General features: G+C 44.0%; 1 protein-coding gene across 1 annotated transcript in view; it reads left to right on the top strand.

The window, feature by feature from the left end:
• The window catches only part of SCD5 (stearoyl-CoA desaturase 5), a gene marked incomplete at both ends in the record, with an annotated part of 156,995 nt that overhangs the window by 77,828 nt on the left and 59,111 nt on the right, over positions 1 to 20,056 (top strand). The window contains one exon of the mRNA XM_080697214.1: positions 18,591 to 18,721. Coding sequence (XP_080553340.1) covers positions 18,591 to 18,721 — 131 coding nt within the window. The remainder of the gene's footprint in view (positions 1 to 18,590; positions 18,722 to 20,056) is intronic.

Raw genomic sequence — 20,056 nt, forward strand, 5'->3', positions numbered from 1 at the left:
TGAAAGAATAAGTTGTCACCCCCCCACCCCCGCTCCCAGTTGGGAAGTGTCAGAGGGCCATCAATACCACATTCCCTTCAGGACTCTTACTTTGTGAAGCAGCCAGCATCTTCCATGGGTCCTTCCAGGGAGCCAATACTCCCAAATAGCAGCTTTGAATTATTTAAAGAGGCTTTGAAAAAGGAAATAAGATGGCAAGAGGGATCGGGAGGCCATGAGTGGGCTGGAGGGCAGTGGAAAGATCCCTGTCTAAACTAGCCCATGCGATAAAGCAGTCATTTCTCCAGGGCTCGCTTCAGTGTGGTTGCACTGAACAAATACTGATAAGTAAATAAACCTGAAAGAATAACTTCAGAGTTTTTGTTTGTTTTGTTCTTTGCACTGTGGCAGACCAAACCCAGGGCATTGTGCATGTTAGGTAAGGCCATACCACTGGGTTACACCTACAGCCCCTTTGTTCTGTTTTCGTAAAATGTTAAGCATTTGCCAGCTCCAAAAGTTAACTGTTATCATACAGATTGAGTACCCTTATTGGAAATGCTTGGGACCAGAAGTATTCCAATTTATTTTTGGTGCATTGTAGTCATACATCGTAATGGGATACAAAACTCATTTAGCTCCTCCCCAATTCCACCCCGTTCCCTTCTTCCTCCCCTTCTCATGTTTGGCTTACTGATTGATATGTTTGTGAATGTACATCATGTATATTAGAGAATTTCCCTCTCTCCCCTCCAGTCCCCCTCAGGTTGCCTTTTTTGTGCATCTTTAGTTTCTCCTTCTTCATCTGGACTCCCTCCTATGACCCATTTTCTTCCTAGCTTCCATATATCAGGGAGAGCATTCAATTTTTTACTTTTTGTGACTGACTAATCTCACTTAGCATAATGTTCTTCAGTTTTATCCATTTCCCCGCAAATGACATAATTTTGTTCCTCTTTATGGCTGAGTAAAATTCCATTATGTGCAAATCCCATAGTTTTGTAATCCATTCATCTGTTGATGGATGTCTTGGCTGGTTCCATAGTTTAACAATTGCAAATTGTACAGCTATGAACATAGATATGCATGTATTAGTGTGGTAATTTGGCTTTATATTTAAGATATTTGTAGATTTAGAATTTTTTTCAAATCTTGGAATATTTACATATACATAACAAGCCATCTTGGAGATGGGATCTAAGTCTCACTTGAAATTTATTCATGTCTCATAGGCACTTTGCATACATAGCCTGATGATAACTTTGTACAATATTTTTAGTGTGCTGAATTTTGACTGTGATCCATCACATGAGGTCAAATGTGGTATTTTCCCCTGTGGCATTATGCTGGGACTCAAAAAGGTTCAGATTTTGCAGGATTTCAGATTTTCAGATATGGATGCTTAACCTGTACATGTGTGGCCATTTTCCCTAGCTGCCACATAGCTTCAGGGGTGGACAGGAGGCAGACCAGTCTTGGCAATTTACTTGAAGACAAAAGAAAAACAATTCTCCTCCCCCAGTTGTTTGGGCAACTTGTCTTACATGCTGTCAGTCAAGGCTGACAGCACCATCCTGTGACAACTTAACTCTTAAGACAAACTCTGTTTAGCAACTTCTTTTTCTATTAAGGGATTTTAAAAAAAATGAGAACTGTCCAGGTGTGTTGGCGCACACTTGTAATTCCCCCTGTTTGGGAGGCTGAGATAGGAGAATCACACAAGTTCAAACCCAGCCTCAGCTACTTAGCTCATACAAGTTCAAACCCAGCCTCATATACTTAGCTACTTAGTGGGGCCCTCAGCAATTTAGTGAGACGTTTCCAAATAAAGTATAAAAATAGGTCTAGGAGTATAACCCAGAGGTAGAAAAGTCCCTGGGTTCCACCCCCATTTACAACAATAAATAAATAAATTTAATATAATTTTAAAAATGAGAACTGTGTTCCTATACCAAGGTATGAAATTATGAACCAGAGTTATAAACACTTTTTTTTTCTTTTTTGTGGTACCAGGGATGGAACCCAGGGACTTTCTACCTCCGGGATATACTCCCAGACCTCTTTTATATTTTATTTGGAAACAGGATCTCACCTGCTGAGAGCCTCACTAAGTAGCTGAGGCTGGTTTTGAACCTATGATCCTCCTGTCTCAGCCTCCCAAGTACTGGGATTACAAGCGTGCATCACTACGCCCAGCCCTAAACACCTTTTTTAAAAAAAAAATCAGAAGAAGGTTCTAGAATATGTGTATATATATTTAAAACTTCTCAGTTAATTTCACTACAGGTAGACCAGTACCAGACTACAGAATGTTTTTTGAGACACTCTTATTTTTATTAGTGAGGAAACTGTGGCCCAGAGCAGATAAGAAACTTGTCAAGGATTTTGCAGTTTCTTATCTAGGCTCTGGGTGCTGAAAATAACCCGATAGAAGCCAGAGGAAGCACATTGGCACAGCCCACCCAAACTATCATCCTGGGGCACAGGACGCAGTGTGGGAAGGGAGGCGGACATGTGTCTGCAGGGCACAGGGAGAAGGCCCCGCACAGCTTCTCCAGTCTTCCCCAGGGCTGTCCTCTCTGCCACTCTGAATCTGATGTGTGATTCCCTAGTGGTCCCTACGGTCCTCAAGACTCAATGCATCACTTGAGTCCCATTCTGTCTGGCCCTGCCTGTCATTCTCGTTTTACTTTATTTCATTCTTCCTCTTGGGACCAACACCAAAACTCACCAAATCTCACCAGTGTTGGAACGCGGAGTCGGCACAGCTCTGTCCTTGCCGGTGCCTGTCCCTCTACCTGGATCACCAGTCCCTCCTTTCCTTCCTCCGGAGTCCCTACAGCACCTGTGCCTCTCCTTTACTGTCCTCGGCATCGAGTGGTGATTCATCCAGGGGTCATCTGGAGATTGCTCATGAGTCAGGGCACCACACGCATCTTGCATGGACGTGGATAATAACAGTTTAGACTGGGGGCAGGGAGGAAGGGAGAAGGACAAGACCCTGACTGAGCGGGGTTAAGAGAGAGTGGGAAGAGAAGAGGTAAAATTAGGAATTAGAGGCAGTCCATTCAATACCTTTCACCATAAAGGTGAGCAGAGAAGCAGACTAGGATTTTATCTGGGACAGGGAAGTCAAGGGAGGTTTTTAATTTTTCCTTTTGTTTTTCTTTTGGTACTAGGAATTTAACTCAGGGGCATTCTCCCTCTGAGCTTCACTCCCAACCCTTTTTACTTTTTATTTTTAAAAAGGTTTCACTAAGTTGCTGAGGCTGGCCTCAAACCTGAAATCTCCTATCTCAGCCTCCCAAGTGCTGGGATTATAAGCCTGTGCCACCACACCCAGAAAAGATTTTACTGTTTAAGGTGAGAGAAATAACAATACAGTTGTAGGCCATGGACTAATGTGTGTGGGAGCTGGGGCGGTTGCTGAGCAACATGAATAAGACCGGCCGGTCCTGAGGCAGCGGGGTGGTCATCTGTGGTAATGGAGATGGGGAGGTGCCCAGCTCAGATGCTGGAGGTGGGTAGAGGTGTCGGAGCCCAAGGAATTCCGATATTTTCAATAGAACTGGAAGCAGAGTTATCAGATGAAGGGGAAGGAAGATGTCAGGTTGGAATGTTGGGGGAAGATAGGGGTGAGGTGTGTGGAAGAGAGGGGCCGCCTGTGGGTCGGGGCCTGCAGTGTGGCTGCTGGGAAGTGTGTAAGTCCAACTTAGGCTTCTGATTTAAAGCAAAGCTAATCAGTATTTGAGTATTTTTATCTAGCTGAGTTAGTTGCTAGGTTCTTACTGAGAATATGTGGAAATCCCTGGGTCTCTGGAGACTGTCTTAGAAGTCTTAGATGGCCCTAGGCCAATAATTCCTTTGTTTGATTTAACTACAAGGTGATGGTGGCCATGTGGTAAACACAGCAGGTGAGAATGTAGCGGGGGTCCTGGGCCTGTCTGAAGCAAGCTATGTGGGTCCTGAATGAGATCCTGGAAGGTCCCCCTCCTCCCAAACTTTGCCTTCATTTTGTTTGAACTGCAAATACTGTGCTGTAATAGCAGAGTAGTCACAGAGGTACTGGCAGCCTCTTTCCTACTGATCAGCTATGATTTCCACCCTTGTTGCCATGTGAACTGTAGTCAACCAGGAGAAGTAGTGTCCGCCTAGCACCGCGGAGCTGTCAAATGGACATAACTGAGGACAAGAGGGACAGACAAGAAAAACAGGGAGCGGGCGAGGAATGCATGAAACACACTCTGCCTTCCTGTTCCGTTCCCTTTCTATTGAATCTTCCTGAAGACACAGGAAGTTGCTTAAAGGTTCACGCGGTGGGACAGGAGAACACATCTCCCAGCCTTGCTCCCGCAGCCCACACAGCTTGGAGGAAAGAGCTGGGTGGCAGGTTTTAGAAGTAAAGCGAAGCCGGGCGTGGTGATGCACGCTTGTAATCCCCGCGCTTGGGAGGTGGAGACAGGAGGATGGCGCAGGTTCGAAGCCAGCCGCGCTGGCATAAGAGATCCTGTTTCAAAAATATAAAATAGGTCTGGGAGTGTAGCCCGGAGTTAGAAGGGCTTCCAGGAACCCCAGGACCACCAAAAAAAAAAAAAAAAAGTAAAGCGTAATCCTTCACTCAGCCCATAGTCTACAAGACCCTTTGAAAATGTCCTGATTTTGAGAGAATTGGTGGAATAGCATTGGGAGAAGATTGCCCCAGAATCTCAAACCTTGACATAAGGTCTAATTAAGGTTCTTTGCAGCACTATTCCACGAGATGAGTAGCCATAGAGGTCCTTGCTGGTCGCTGGCAGCCTTTAGCAGGCAGGCACTTTCTCTCTGATCTGGCTGGTCAGTGGAACCCTCCAGGAACTGGGCCAGCAGCATCAGTACTAACTGCATGCTTGTTAGAAAGGAAAGACTTACTGTAGGGCACAGTGGCCCATGCCTGTGATCCCAGCTACTCAAGAAGCTGAGGCAGAAGGATTGTAGTCTTGAGGGCAGTCTGGGCAACTTAGCAAGATCCTATCTCAAAAAAAAGATTAGCTGGGCGTGGTGGCACATGCTTGTAATCCTATTACTAGGGAGGCCGAGATAGGAAGATTGCAGGTTTAAGGCCAGCAGCATGTAATAACTTAGCAAGACCCTGTTTTGAAATTAAAAAAATAGGGCTGGTGGTATAACTAAGTGGTACAATGTCCCTAAGTTTGATTGCTAGTGCCACATGAAAGTAAATAAAGAAATAAATAAAATGAAAGATTTTTAAAAAGGGATGGGAATGTAGTTCAGTGGTAGAGCCTCTTGGGTTCAATCCCCAGTACCACAGAAAGAAAGAAAGAAAGAAAGAAAGAAAGAAAGAAAGAAAGAAAGAAAGAAAGAAAGAAAGAAAGACAGACAAGTTGGTGGGTCCCTCCTCCCATCTGCTGCATCAGAATCACTGGGTATATTAGCTTCTTGTCACTGTGACAAAAAACCTGAGGAAATCACCTTTGAAAACATTTATTTGGCTAACAGTTTCAGAAGTTTCAGTCCATGGTCATTTGGTTTCATCGATTCCAGTTTGAGATGAGACAGAATGCCATGGCGGGAAGTACAGGGCAGAGCAAATAATTGCTCACCTCATGGAGGTGAAGGGGGGGGAGAGAGAAAGTGTGAGAGAAGTATCTCCTTCAAAGGCCTGTCCCATGACCTCCAACTAGGCCCCGCCTCTTAAAGGAAGCTCCACCTCTTAGTAGCACTGCAGTCTGATAACCAAGCCTTTAATACCTGACCTTTGCGGACATTTCAGATCCTAACCACAACATTGGGGTAGAGGCCAGCATCTGCATTTACCAATATCCTTAGGTGGTGTGTGTGGCAAATGAAAGTTTGAGTATTATGATCTAAGACACTAATGATCATTTACCCCACTTCTTTATTTTCAGCTTATTTATTAATTTTTTGTGGTATTGGGAATGGAACCCAGGGGCCTTCTACCTCCAAGCTACACCCCAGCCCTATTTTTTATTTTTTATTTTTTCGGTACTGGGAATGGAACCCAGGGGCATTCTACCTCCAAGCGACACCCCCAGCCCTATTTTTTATTCTTAATTTGAAACGGTCTCATTGAGTTGCAAAGGGCCTCACTAAGTAGCTGAGGCTGTCCATGAACCATGATCCTCCTGTCTCAGCCTCCCAAATGCTGGATTTAGAAGTGTGTGCCACCATGCCTGGCCTATTTATTAAATTTTATCAAGTAAACTAGTCCTGCAGCTCCTCATGAACCCTGAGGAGTGAAGCAGTGCAGACAGATGCAGTCACAACAGGAGAACGAACAGAAATGGTTTCAAGAAGGGCCTCTGTGGGAAACAGGCTTCTCTCCCTTGACTCTGTGACCTGTTGGCCTGGACAGTTCTTTGTTGTAGGGAGCTTGGAGCACACCTGCTGTGACCCACTATGTGCCAGTGGCACCTTCAAGTTTTGGTTGTGACAGCCAGTGGTGTCTCAAGACATTACCCAATGTAGGGGCAGGTGAAATGGCAGGGAGGCAAAAGCCCCACCCACCATTCCCCCTGAGAACCACAGGTGCAGAGTGATGGAAAAGTGTGGGTGTCTTCAGAGGGGCCCATCAGTGAGAGGATATTTCACAGAGGCAGTGCAGTGGGCTTCACACCTAGGGCAATAATATGTGGTGGTGCTTACTTGTTGCACGTAAGGCTTGAATATTACATGTATTACATGTGTGTGTGTGTGTGTGTGTGTGTGTGTGTGTGTGCGTGCGTGCACGCATGTGCATGTGATACTAGGGGTTAAACCCAGGGGCATTTTACCTCTGAGCTACAGCCCCAGCACTTTTTTGTGTGTATAAGTGGTACTGGATACTGAACCCAGGAACATTCTACCTCTGAGCTATGCTTCTACTCCTGTTTTGTTTTGTTCTGTTTTGATTCAGGGTCTGGCGCATTGCTGAGAGTCTTGGTAAGTGGTTGAGGCTGTCCTTGAAACTGCAATCCTCTTGTCTCAGTCTCCCAAGTGCTAGAATTAAAGGCTTGTGGCACCATGCCTGGCTGTATGCATCACCTTTCTTAATCTTTGCAACAAACTTAAGGGACAGTACTATGTTTCTCACTTTATGGACGGAGAAACCAAGCTTCAGAGAAACTGTCACACAGAGAAGTTGTTTAATCAGGATTCTGTCCTAAGTCCGTTTACACCATTATGCTATATGGCTTAGCATATACATACCTATACTTGTATTTTCTGTTTTTTCCCTATCCATCTACATATCTGTAGACCTTTCTGTGTTTTGATTCAGAATCTAGAGAGAACTGGAGAGTAAAAAGAGTCATTTCTTGGCTGGATCCCAGAATTGACTTGCAAGCCGCTGAGCTGGCTGGAAAAACAGCCATCAAAGCCCAGTGTCTTCTCCCATGCTCCCCAGCTGTTGCCCTGGCCCCAGAAGCCTCTGCTGGACTCCCCTGCCTCTCCCCACCTTCTTGCAGGAAGGCAGCTCCCTGCTGCACACCAGTTGGGCCCATGACCTAGATATCAATGGCTCCATGTGGAGGCCTGTGGGGCCTGCACACCATCAAAGCTGAGGTGGTGCAGGGTGTGGAGTGAGAATAGGACCTGGAGTACACACGAGCCACTTAGCATTTGCCCAGGTACCACGGGGCGAGGTGCACGCAGTGCAGTACGGTGCCTTGGATCTCAGTTTCCCTGTTTGTAAGGTGTGCAGGTGGAACACTAGGCTCTGATTGTGCACTTTTAGAGCAGGGCTTTCTCCACACTGGTTTTGCATCCACATCATCCATGGAGAGAGACATCTGCCCCCTTCTACTTCTATCCCTGGTCCCCACAGGTCCTATTTAAGATCCCAGGTAAACAAGGTATGGGTAGTACAAGTCAAAAATCCTAGTACTTGGGAGCCTGAGGCAGGGGCAATCATAGGTTAAAGACCATCCTCAGAAACTTAGCAAGAAACTATTCAAAAATGTAAAAAGAACCTATTCAATAAGGCGGGGAGGTAAGTGTGGCGGCGCACGCTTGTAATCCCAGCATTTGGGCTGGGACAGAAGGATTGCAGTTTGTGAACAGCCTCAACTACTTACTTAGGGTAAAAAAATAGGGCTGGGGTTATAGCTCAGAGGTAGAATGCCCCTGGATTCCATTCCTAGTACTGAAAAAAAAAAAAAAGAACAGAAAAGAAAAAAACTATTCAAAAATTTAAAAAGAACCTATTGAAATAAGGCTGGGAGCTGGGTATGGTGGTGCACTCTTGTAATCCCACCATTTGGGAGGTTGAGACAGGAGGATCGTGGTTCATGGCCAGCCTCAGCCCTTTGCAACTCAGTGAGACCCTGTTTCAAAATAAAGAATAAAAAACTAAGGATGGAGATGTAGCTCAGACATAGAATGCCCCTGGGTTCCATCCCCAGTACCACACACACACACACACACACACACACACACACACACACACAGCCTGGGGGTGTGGCTTAGAGGCAGAACACCCCTTGGTTTAATCCCTAGTACTATGGGAGATTTAAAAAAAAAAATCCCAGATGGTTCCCATACACAGCCAGAGTGGAGGAACCTCTACACTCGCCTCAAGGGCCAGGACTAGGCTAATCTGATATGCTAGTCTCTGCCCTATCACACGGAGACCCTTGTGAGCACTCACGATATGCTTGTTCACTGTCTCTGGGCCTCTGCCTAGCACATCTATAAAACAGGGATTATGATATCCACCTCATAAGAGTAAAACAGGAGAATCCAGTGCACTATAAAGCGACAGTCCACAGCAGGCCTTTGGAGGGCTCGACACCCTCCCCAGCCCCATCTGAGGTTCTTTTGGCCTGGGCTGTGTGTCCTTGCTGGTGGATGTCTGAGTTGTCTCCACCTTTTGGCTGTGTGAATGATGCTGCCATGAACGTGGCTGCATGAGTATTTGCTTTCAGTTCTTTGGGGTATAAACCTAGAAGCAGAAATGTTGGATCAAATGGTAATTCTATATTTAAATCTTTGAGGAGCTACCAAACTTTCCCATCATTTTACATTTTATCTACAATGCACAAGGGGTTCCAACTTCTCCACATTCATGCCAACACTCGCTATCTCCTCTGTATTTTTTTTAGGGGAGGGGGAGATATTGGGAATTGAACCAGGGACATTCTATCTCTGAGCTACATCTCAGTCTTTTTTTTTTTAAACTTTTAATAGGGTCTTGGTGGGTTGCTGAGAGTCTTGGTAAATTTCTGAGGCTGTCCTTGAACCTACAATCCTCCAGTCTCAGCCTCCCAAGTACTGGAATCACAAGGATATATCACCACACTTCTGTGCATTGGTGTTTTTGGTAATAACCATCCTAGTGGGTTGTGAAGTGGTCAGATGCAGGTTTTGTGTGTTTGATTTTTAAATTAGATCCCCATTTCCAGCCTCAGGGTTTGCAGCTGCTGGTCACTCTGCCTGAATCTTGCTTCATCCCCCACCTTACTTGAGTGACTCTACTTTATCCTCTAAGTGTGAGATTAATTCCCACTGCCTCTGCAGAGCCTTCTCTGGTACCCCAAACTAAGGTGCCCCTTTCAATAATCTCTTATGTATTACTATTCATTTCCTCTGTAGCATTTGCCATAATTTGTAATGATACGGCATGTAATTTACTTACTAACTGCTGATAATGTTAACTCCAGGAGGGAATGGGCCATGTAGATGTAGCTACCATATCTACCAAATTCTGAGTGGAGTGACTAGAACAACTAGGAGCTAAAAAACTCTCTCCTGAGATCCTGGGCTGCCTGGTGCACCCGTTTATGACACGTGGAGGCTGAACCAGGTGCAGAATCATGGCAAAGGGGTTTCTGGTGAGGGAGCAGAGGCAGAGTAGAGGGCTCTGATCTTCAGCTTGTGCGTGCATGCCTCTCCTGCTAGGAGAAGGCCGTCTCTAGGGGTCAGCCAATCAACAAGTGTGTGCAGAGAGTGGACTTCTGCTTTTTGGTTAAATCACTTTCTGCCTTGGTCTCTTCATTATAACAGAGATCATACTGTTGCCTTACTCTACTCTTTAGGCTTGTTGTTGAGTATTAAATGAGTTACTATGTGTAACTTAGCACAGGGCCAGGCACAAAGCTCTTAGTCAATGGTAGCTATTATCATTAGTTACTAGCTTTCACTCTGATGGAGGGGGGGGGAGAGAGAGAGAGAGAGAGAGAGCGAGCGCAAGAACGAGCGAGCGTGATCATTAGAGCTCTGCCAATTGTTTGGGCCTGGAATCAAAGGAGAGTTAATTTTTGGCTCTTAGCATCTCTTTAGGACTATTTTCTGTTGTGTCATCTGGAGGGGTCACTTAAAATCTTCTTACAAAACTGATATGGTAATGCCCACTTGTAATCCCAGTACTTGGGAAGTTGAGCTGAGACTGGAGGATTGCAGGTTCGAGGACAGCCTCGGCAAACAGACTTTCATTAACCCAGTGAGACCCTGTTTCAGAATAAATATAAAATCAGGCTGGGGTGTAGCTAGGAGATAGGATGCCCCTGGGTTTCATTCCCATAACCACAAAAATAAATAAATAGAGAAAGAAAGAAAGAAAGAAAGAAAGAAAGAAAGAAAGAAAGAAAGAAAGATTAATTGGCTTTCAGTATTTTCACAAAATTGCACAACTGTCACTCGAATCCATTTTAAAACATTTTTGTGCCTGACTCTCACCTATAAAACCCGTTAGCAGTGCCTTCCTTCTCTTCACACCTCCTGCTGGTAACACCCTGCGATAGCAATCTGCTTTCTGTCCTGTAGATGGCAAATTCTTCGGTAACCAGAATTTAAAGATGTAACTTCCCTGTCTGAAGGGAAGTTTCCTGTTTAAGTCTTCTATTATCCATTGCTGCATAGCAGATTACACCCAAATTATCAACTTGCTCCAAATTTTGTTTTAAGACAAAAACACATTAGCCTTATCACAGTTTTAAGGGGCCAGGAATTCAGGCAGAGCTTAGCTGGGGCCTCTGCCTCTGGGACTTGCAGTGTGGGGGTCAGGATTGTAGTCTCATCTGAAGGCTTGCCTGGGGAAGGATCTACTTCCAGGCTCACTCACTCATGCTATAGGCAGGATCTGGTTCCCTGTGGACCGAAGGCCTCATTTCCTTGCTGGCTTTGGCGGGAAGAACCCCTAACTTGCTTCTCTACAACCAGTTCAAGAGAGAACCTGCTAGCAGTGTGTGTGTGTGTGTGTGTGTGTGTGTGTGTGTGTGTGTGTACATGCATGTGCATGCTAGTTATAGAGGATAGAACCCAGGGGCATTCTATCACTGAGATCTACCTCTAGCCCTTTTTATTTTGAAACAGGGTATTGCCAAGTGACCCAGGCTGGCCTCAAACTTGAGATCTTCCTACCTCAACCTCCCAAATGTCTGGGATTACAGGCGTGCCCTGCTACACTCAGCTTGTTAGCATATCTTTGGAACCTAATGATGTAGCTGACATTCCTTCAATGTTGCTATATTTCTTTGATCAGAAACAAGTTACTGCCAGGTGTGGTAGTACATTCTCATAGTCCTGCTTTATGGGAAACTGAGATAGGAGGATCTCAGTCCAGCCTCAGCAGTTTAGCAAGACTCTCAGCAACCTAACAAGACTCTATTTCAAAACAAAAAGTTAAAAATAGGGCTGGAAGTGTAACTTGGAGGTAGAATGCCCCTGGCTTCGATCCCCAGTACCATATACACTCACAAAAGAGAAAAAAGTTACTAAATGGGAGATGACACAGGGCCATGAGTACCAGGAAGTGGGGACACTGGGGCCATCTTGGAAGCTGCACACCAAGCGCCTGCCCCGCACACCTCCCCTGGGTTCTCTAGGCTTCCCAACATCTTTTAAGTCCATTTCTTTCTTACTTGAGCTAGCCAAAATCAGTGCCTTGTTTGCATCCATGACACGACTTGTTTTTCTCTTACTTTGTGTTATCTTGTGATCCTGTTTCTATTGATTTAGAAATGCCTGTTCTGGTATGGTTATTGATGCTGCTCATAATTCCTTTTTTGTTTTCAAAGTTCTCAATTTTGTGTCTGAATATTTTACCACTTCAGAGCCAGCTAGCTAGCATGTACCAGAAAACTTGTTTGGCTATTAATCTTCATTAGGATCACAGAAGAGAAATTAAGAACAGAGAATTAGCCCTGCCAAAATAGGAAAACTATGTCCTGCTGATGGGACAGCCCATAAATCCTTAGATCAGCATGGACTTTTTCAGTTAATCCTCATTTGGGTCATGACCAGATGGTTGCTTTCCTCATAAGGTTCTGCAGAATTTAAGCATCAGAAATCCAAGCAAATTTAAGCAAGCAGAGGGGATTTGTTGGCCAGCTCACAGAAATACTTAGGAGGCTCACAGGATCAAAAGAACTACAGGGCTATAGGGCCTGCAACCCATAGTTCAAGGCAGACAGTTCTCCCTCTATCCCTCATGGATATCTCCACCATCTCTGTGTCTTACCTTCTTGATTTAATTCTTTACTATTGCAGTCAGGCCTGAGCTTGGTGATATTTGATTTTTAGTTAGACTCATATCAGACTTTGAACAAGAAGAAAGAGAAGGGTTGTATCTGGTGTTTATTTTCATGATCAGGAAAGTGGGGTACTGTTCTAGGCCTGACCTATGTTGCATGAAGAACTATGGAAAACCAACATCCACTACTGCTCAGTTCAGCCATCAAGTTGAGCTCTTTGTCAGTGTCCTGAGCATGAATAGACCATCCATTCATATGACCCCTACATTTTTGGAGATTCCTCCAAAGATAAGACAATGCTACAGTCTGTTGTAAGGGCCTGGCTGGGAAATGTGGATTGGAGTGATCCAGTTATGGGCAATTGTCTTCATAGAGCCTTGGAATTAATTTTATTGCAGCCAAGTTCCAGTGTCTTAGCCTACTGACAAAATAGAGTCACATTGGATTTTTTTCATTCTAGATTTTACTTGTTCTCTAACTACTTGACATATGAAAAAAGAAGTAGAGACTTGAAGGCCAGAGATGACATGGAAAATAGATTTCAATTTCATGGACTCATGACCAAGGGTAAATTACAATAACAAAGGAAATCAGAGCTTTTATTTATGGTATTTTCTATGATTTACAGGCAGATTATTGACTATTTCTTTTGTTGTTGTTTGTTTTTAACCTTTCAAGAAGGGAATGATTTGTCAAGTTAATGGAAACCACATGTATTCAGGGACTCATTAATATTAGGGCTAAGGTTAAATCTTGTTTTCAGAACCATATAAATATAGATTGAGATGAAGATTAGCCAGACATGTAACTCTTAGAAGCTATCATATTGTGTTTCTTTTAAATATGCTTACTTACATTGAAGTGCCCTAGTAATTCTTCCAGAAAAGTGTGCTCAGGTGGGCTCCCTACACATTCATAGTGAGCTGGGACTGTTCACAACTTTTCTTTTTTTTTCATTTTTTAAAATTTTTATTGGTGCACTGTATTCATACATCATAGTGGGATACAAAAAAGCTTTTGTAGACATACATGCACACATCGCCCAGTCAGCCCCCACCCAATCCCCACCCCATTCCCTCCCCATCCCTCCTTCCCATGCTTGGCTTAGTAGTTGACATCTAGTATTATAGCAATTTATCCAAAATTAAAAATGATAATCTCACATAACAGTTTCATTTGTCTGATACCAAGCTTTTGATAACTTAAAGATAACATTTCAATATTTCTTTTTGCTTTCTTTCTTACCAGAGAATATTTTTTTCTTTTATTTTAGGTGAAACTATCATATATTTATTTATTTTTCAGAAAAAAATATGGAATATGGACTCTAGATACCCAAAACGATCTCGAGAAAGAACAAAGCTAGAAGATATATATTTTCTGATTTCAAACCATATAAAGCTACAATAATTGAAACAGTGTAGTACTGTTCTAAAGGCAGATATATAAACCATTGGAGTTAAATAAAAGCTTAGAGATAAATTCTTCCATATATTGTCAAGTTATTTTTGACAAGGTTTCCACGAACATTTGGTGGAGGAAATAATAATATTTTAACTAAATATTGTTGAAAAATAATAATTACATGAAAAAGAATAAAATTGGACCCTTACCTAATCCCATATACAAATATTAACTCAAAATAGATAAAAGACCTAAATATAAATCTTAAGACTATAAACTTTTAAGAGAAAATCTGGGTCATAAAACCTCACAACATTGAAATTGGCAGTGATTTCTTGGATATGATTTCAATGGCACAGGCAACAGAAGAGTATACAAACTCCCTAAAAAATAAAAAAAAAATATTGTATATCCAAAGACAATGTAAACAGAGTTAAAAGTTACTAATAGAATGGGATAAAATATTTCCAAATGCTATATCTGAAGGTATATTAATATTCCAACTAGAAATCCTAAAAATTAACAACAATGAAGGCAAACAATACCATTTAGAGATAGATAAAAGACTAACATAAATAATGAATCTCCACAGATAACCAATCTTAGTTGTCTGTTGGATGGAAACTCTTGTTTCTCTGGTTCTGGTGTGTGTTACCTATTTCTTCTTTGTAGTTAATCTCTTTGAGTATTTTCTCTAGTGCTGGTTTTGAAGACATAAATTCCTTCAGTTTCTGTTTGTCATGGAAGCTTCTTATTTCTCCATCTAATTTGATAGAAAGTTTTGCTGGGTAGGAAATTTTTGGTTGGAAGTTGTTTTCTTTCAGAGTTTGGAATATGTTACTCCAAGCCCTTCTGGCTCTCATGACTTGCTTTGGGAAGTCTGGAGTGATTCTAATTGGTTTGCCTCTGAATGTCACTTGGCCCTTTGTTTTTGTTGCCTTTAAGATTCTCTGCTTGGCTTCCACATTGGTCATTTTGACAATTATGTGGCGTGGGGATCCTCTTCTCCGATCCTGTCTAAAGGGGGTTCTATAAGTTTCCTGGACCTGTGTATCGAGCTCTTGCTCTATGTTTGGAAACTTTTCTGCTACTACTTCCTTGAAGAGATTGTTGATCCCTTTGGTTTCGCCTTCTTTCCTTCCTCTATTCCAATTATTGTTAGGTTAGCTCTCTTAAAATGGGCCCATATTTCTTCAATGTCAGATTCCTGCTGTTGGATTTTTTTTCTATATTAGAAACTATGCGTTCATTTTTGGATTGCTCATATTCTAAAAGCGAGATTCTGTTCTCCTTGTGATCTAATCGGTTGTTTGTACTTTGAATTGAGGCCTTTACTTCATTAATGCATCCTTTATCTCTTTTTGGCTCTCTCTGAATTCTTTTTGAAACACCTCTATTATTTCTACAGTTATTTTCCTGATTTGATTTTCTAGAAATCTCTGAATTTCTGTTTTATCGGGTTCTGATGTTGTGGGGTGTGGGCATTCCTTGCTCCATTGTTATTCCTCTTTCCCATGATTTTGGAAGTTTGTGCCTCCTCTGGGTTCTTCCCTTGGGTTACTACGACTTCACTTAAGGTGCTCTGGATCTCCATTCTGTGGTATCTCAGACCCCACTACTCCTTTACTGGGTTGTATCATAGAGTCTCAGACCCAGGGAATCAATCGAGGCTGCTTTAGACCATGGGGGGTGCCAGGTTGGGCATTCTCCTATGGTGTGATATCTCTGCCACCGACACTCCCCCACTGGATCAAGTCCCTGGGAGTGCAGTACTGGAATTTCTCCTCTGGGGCCCGCAATTTGACTCACTCTTGTTGAGTATGCAGATGGAGCTGTAGTGGACTCGGTGAATTTGCTGCTGCTGCTGCTGCTGCTGGTGGCAATATGGTGCCGCTGCCACGCCCTTGGCTGTGAGGCTGGCATATTTCTTCTCTGGTTTTGAGCTCCGCTCTGAGTCCCTTGGCTTGCTGTCCGCCGCTTCTCTCTGGAGCCTGGTGGGCTGTTGAGTGTGATGGTCTGTAGCCATAGCCGTCTGGTGAACTCGCCGCTGCTGCCGGCAGTAAGGCGCTGCTGCTGCGTCCTCGGCTGTGAGGTCAGCGTATCTCCTCTGTGGCTCTGAGCTCCGTTCTGAGTCCCCCTCCTCTCTGGAGCCTGGTGATTTTTTGTTTCTCTGGTGATGGTGTTTTCTGGCTATGAAAGGCGCTGATTTTGTGGTAATGGAGATTGGTTGTTAGCAGGGCTCTTAAGCCCCGCTTTTCTCGGTAACCATCTTCCTGGAAGTCACAACTTTTCTTACAGCCTAAGATTTGTTTGCGACAATTTACAGGTCAGAGCCTAATGCTCACTGGGTAACACTTTTTCTTCAGCAATTCTTTCTGGGTGGTGCTGTATATGCCAAATGCTTGAAGAAATTGTGTAGAATTTACCTTCCTATTGCCTGGTTTAGGGCTCTCACTCCTAGTAAGGAAGCAGCTCACTTTCACATTTAGGGTAAGACCCAATGTTAAAGATAACAGCAGGGTTCAAGGAAATGGAGATAAAACTTACTTAATGTTCCCAGAGGCAAAGAGTAGCACAGTAGTCAGGAACTTCATTGCTAATTTAAATAGATGAGTTTGACTCTTAGCAAAGTTACTTTCCAGCTTTGTAACACTGGGAAAATAGTTCAATTCCTTAAGCCTTTATTTTCTTACTATAAAATGGGATTGATAATAACACAGACCCCATAGGGTTGTGAGATGTCTTTAATAACATAACCCAAGGGAAATATTTCGTATTATGTGGCACATTGCTTCAACACTACCATAGTAGCAGTAGTAATATCAAGAGTCATCCTTTTTGGGTCCCTGTGTAATCCCTTTTTAATAATGGACTTATGGCCTCTCCCAAGTATCCAGGCAAAACGCAAACCATTACCACCACTTCCAGTACCATCACTTTCACCACCATCACTATTTCCACCATCATTACTATTATCACCGTCACCACTACCATCATCACCAGCATTACCACCTTGACCAACATTGCAACCACCTTCATCACCAATACCATCTTCACTCTCCCCACCATCACTTTCAGTACCTTTACCACCAGCACTACCATCACCACCTTCACCATCATCATCACCACCATCACTACCACCACTACCTTCTCCATCTTCACCATCACCATTACCACCTTCACCATTATCATCACCACCACTTCCACCACCTTCACCACCACTACCACCATCTTTACCACTTCCACTACCATAACTTTCAACACCATTACCACCTTCACTACCTTCACCAGCATCACCACCATTACCACCTTCACCACATCACTTCTACTACCTCCACCACCATCACCACCTCCACCATCATCACCACCTCTACCACCTTCACTATCTCTACCACCATCACTACTACCACCTCCACCATCATCACCACCTTCACTATCTTCTTCACCATCACCACTACCTTTACCATCATAACCACCATCACCTTTGCCACCATCACCATCTTCACCACCATCACCACCTCCACCACCTTTACTATCTCCACCACCATCACTTTCACCACCATTACCGCCATCACCACCACCATCACCACCATTACCACCATCACCACCACCATCACCACCATTACCGCCATCACCACCACCATCACCACCACAACCTTCACCACCATCACCAGCTTCACCACCATCACTACCTCTACCATCATCACCATCTCTATGTCTACTATCACCAGCTTCACCATCACCACTATCTTTACTGCCTTCAGCACCATCACCAACATTAACACCTTCCCCACCTTCATCATCATCATCACCTCTACCACCTTTATTACCATCACCACCTCCTTCTTCACCACCACTACCTTCACTACCTCCACCACAATCACTTTCATCACCTTCACTACCCCACCACCACCACCACCTTTACCACCATCACCAGCTGTAGCAGCAGTGATGTGAGGTCTCTGGACAGAGGCATGGGCATGAAGCTAATTTGGTTTACATGCAGGATTTACCGAACTACCTCTCAGAGGTCTCACTCCTCTCCTGTAAAATGAGAACAATTAGACCTGTGGTGAGGATTAGAGATGGTGACATATTTCGGTGTGCGGCAGTCAAAGGCCTCACTACAGTGAAGCTGGCTTTGAATTACTTCCCAGCTGGCCATCTTCCAAGTCAGGCGACCATGATGGGATTAGTGAGTGTCTCTAGAAAACAAACCTCCCTGGCTCTGTGTCAGACTTCATTGTGCTTAAGCCTTGCCCAATTTCCTTTAAACCAAGGTCCATGGTACCATGGTAATAGGTACTGTGGCTTAGAAATACACTCTTCACATAACACCCCCTGTGGCCTGGTGCCAACGTAGAGCTCAATCTTCCTCACAGAGAGTGAGCGCCAACAGCAAGCCCAGATTGCAGCGTGCTCATGTGTTTGTGGCTTCACATCAAACCCCACGAGAAACATTAGCAAATAAGATTTGTTTGATATGAGAGGAGGATGGTGGTGACATTTAAAGCCCCCTGAAGTTACATCAGTTTCCCGAAGTAAGTTCTCGGTGCGATCTCTACCCCAAAACTATCAATCAACAAAAAGGCCTCATCCTCTCCAGTTCTTAATTTCTCAGGTTGCAGAATCTTTCCCCGATGCCATTTCACCTGGGTCCCAATTCAGAAGGGAGACACCCTGGGGAGGTTGTGAAGCTGAGCAACGGTCACTGACACTTTTCCTGTTTGTGTCTTGCAGCCTATTTCTGCTTCCTCCTGACTGCTCTGGGTGTGACCGCCGGTGCCCACCGCCTGTGGAGCCACCGGTCCTACAAGGCCAAGCTGCCTCTGAGGATATTTCTGGCTGCCGCCAACTCTATGGCTTTCCAGGTGGGGATGGAGGGTCCTCTCTGCCTTGGGGACCCGATGCAGAAGGCAGTGTGGGAGGAGGAGAAGGAGGGGCTGGCCATCCACCCAACCCCTGACCTAGGCTCAGTAATCAGTCCCAAACACACTCAGTCTATCCCCTAATTTTTAAAAATTATTATTTGGTACTGGGAATTGAACTCATGGACATTCTGCTACTAAGCTATATCCCAGCTCTATTATTTTTTATTTTAAGGATTTTGAGCCGGGCGTGGTGGCCCACGCTTGTAATCCCAGCACTTGGGAGGCTGAGACAGGAGGATCGCATAGGTTCGAAGCCAGCCTCAGCTGCTTAGTGAGACCCTGTTTCCAAATAAAGTATAAAATAGGTCTGGGAGTGTAGCCTAGAGGTAGAAAAGCCCCTGGGTTCCACCCCCTGTACCACAAAAACAAAACAAAACAAAAAACCAGGATTTTGTTGCCTGGAGTGATGGTACACACCTATAACCCCAGTACTTAAGAGGCTGAGACAGGATTACAGGTTCAAGGCCAACCTTAGCAAGTAGTGAGATACTCATCAACCTAGCGAGACCCTGTTTGAAAAACAAAACAATACAAAAGCATTGGGGTTGTAGCTTGCAGGTAGTATGCCTCCAGCTTCAATCTCCAGTACTGCAAAAATAAATAAGTAAACAAATAAGTATTTGCTGAGGGTCTCACTAAATTGCTGAGTCTGGCCTCAAACTTGTAGTCCTCCTATCTCAGCCTCTCAAGGACTTCAATAATAGGCATGGACCACCTCACGCAGCTTCATTATTACTTATTTACTTTTAAAATCTCTTTGTAGCTTTTAAATACAGTAAAATGTCCTCAGGGGTTTTGTGCCCCATGGCACACTACAAGGGAAGAAAGGGGACTCCCCTTGCAGAGCTCACGCTGTGAAAACCCTCAGCGTTTTGAGCTGAACATGCTACATGTATGAGCACATTTGATCTTCACAGTCACCCTGTGAGCTGGATGTTAAGTGCATCCCCATCTTATAGATGAGGAAACTGAGGTCTAGCGAAGTTTAGGAACTTGTCTAACATACAGGGCTGAAAAAGGGCACACCCAGGCAAACACAGGTCAGCCTGGCTCCGAAGATCTGGCTCTTACAAAACACAGTTCTGAGCGTGTCCTGCGAGGTCACGGTAAAAGGACTTCTTGATCTGGAACTGGAAGACTCAGAGATTTGATTCTGATGGTTTCCAGCTGTGAACCTCTCTTCATCTGTAGTTTATTCATCTGTAAAAACAGAAGAATACAACTTCATTCCCAGGATTGCTATATAGTCATTGAAAATTACAAGGAACTATCATT

The sequence above is a fragment of the Muscardinus avellanarius genome (genome assembly GCF_963383645.1).
Source record: "Muscardinus avellanarius genome assembly, chromosome: 6".
NCBI lineage: Eukaryota > Metazoa > Chordata > Mammalia > Rodentia > Gliridae > Muscardinus > Muscardinus avellanarius.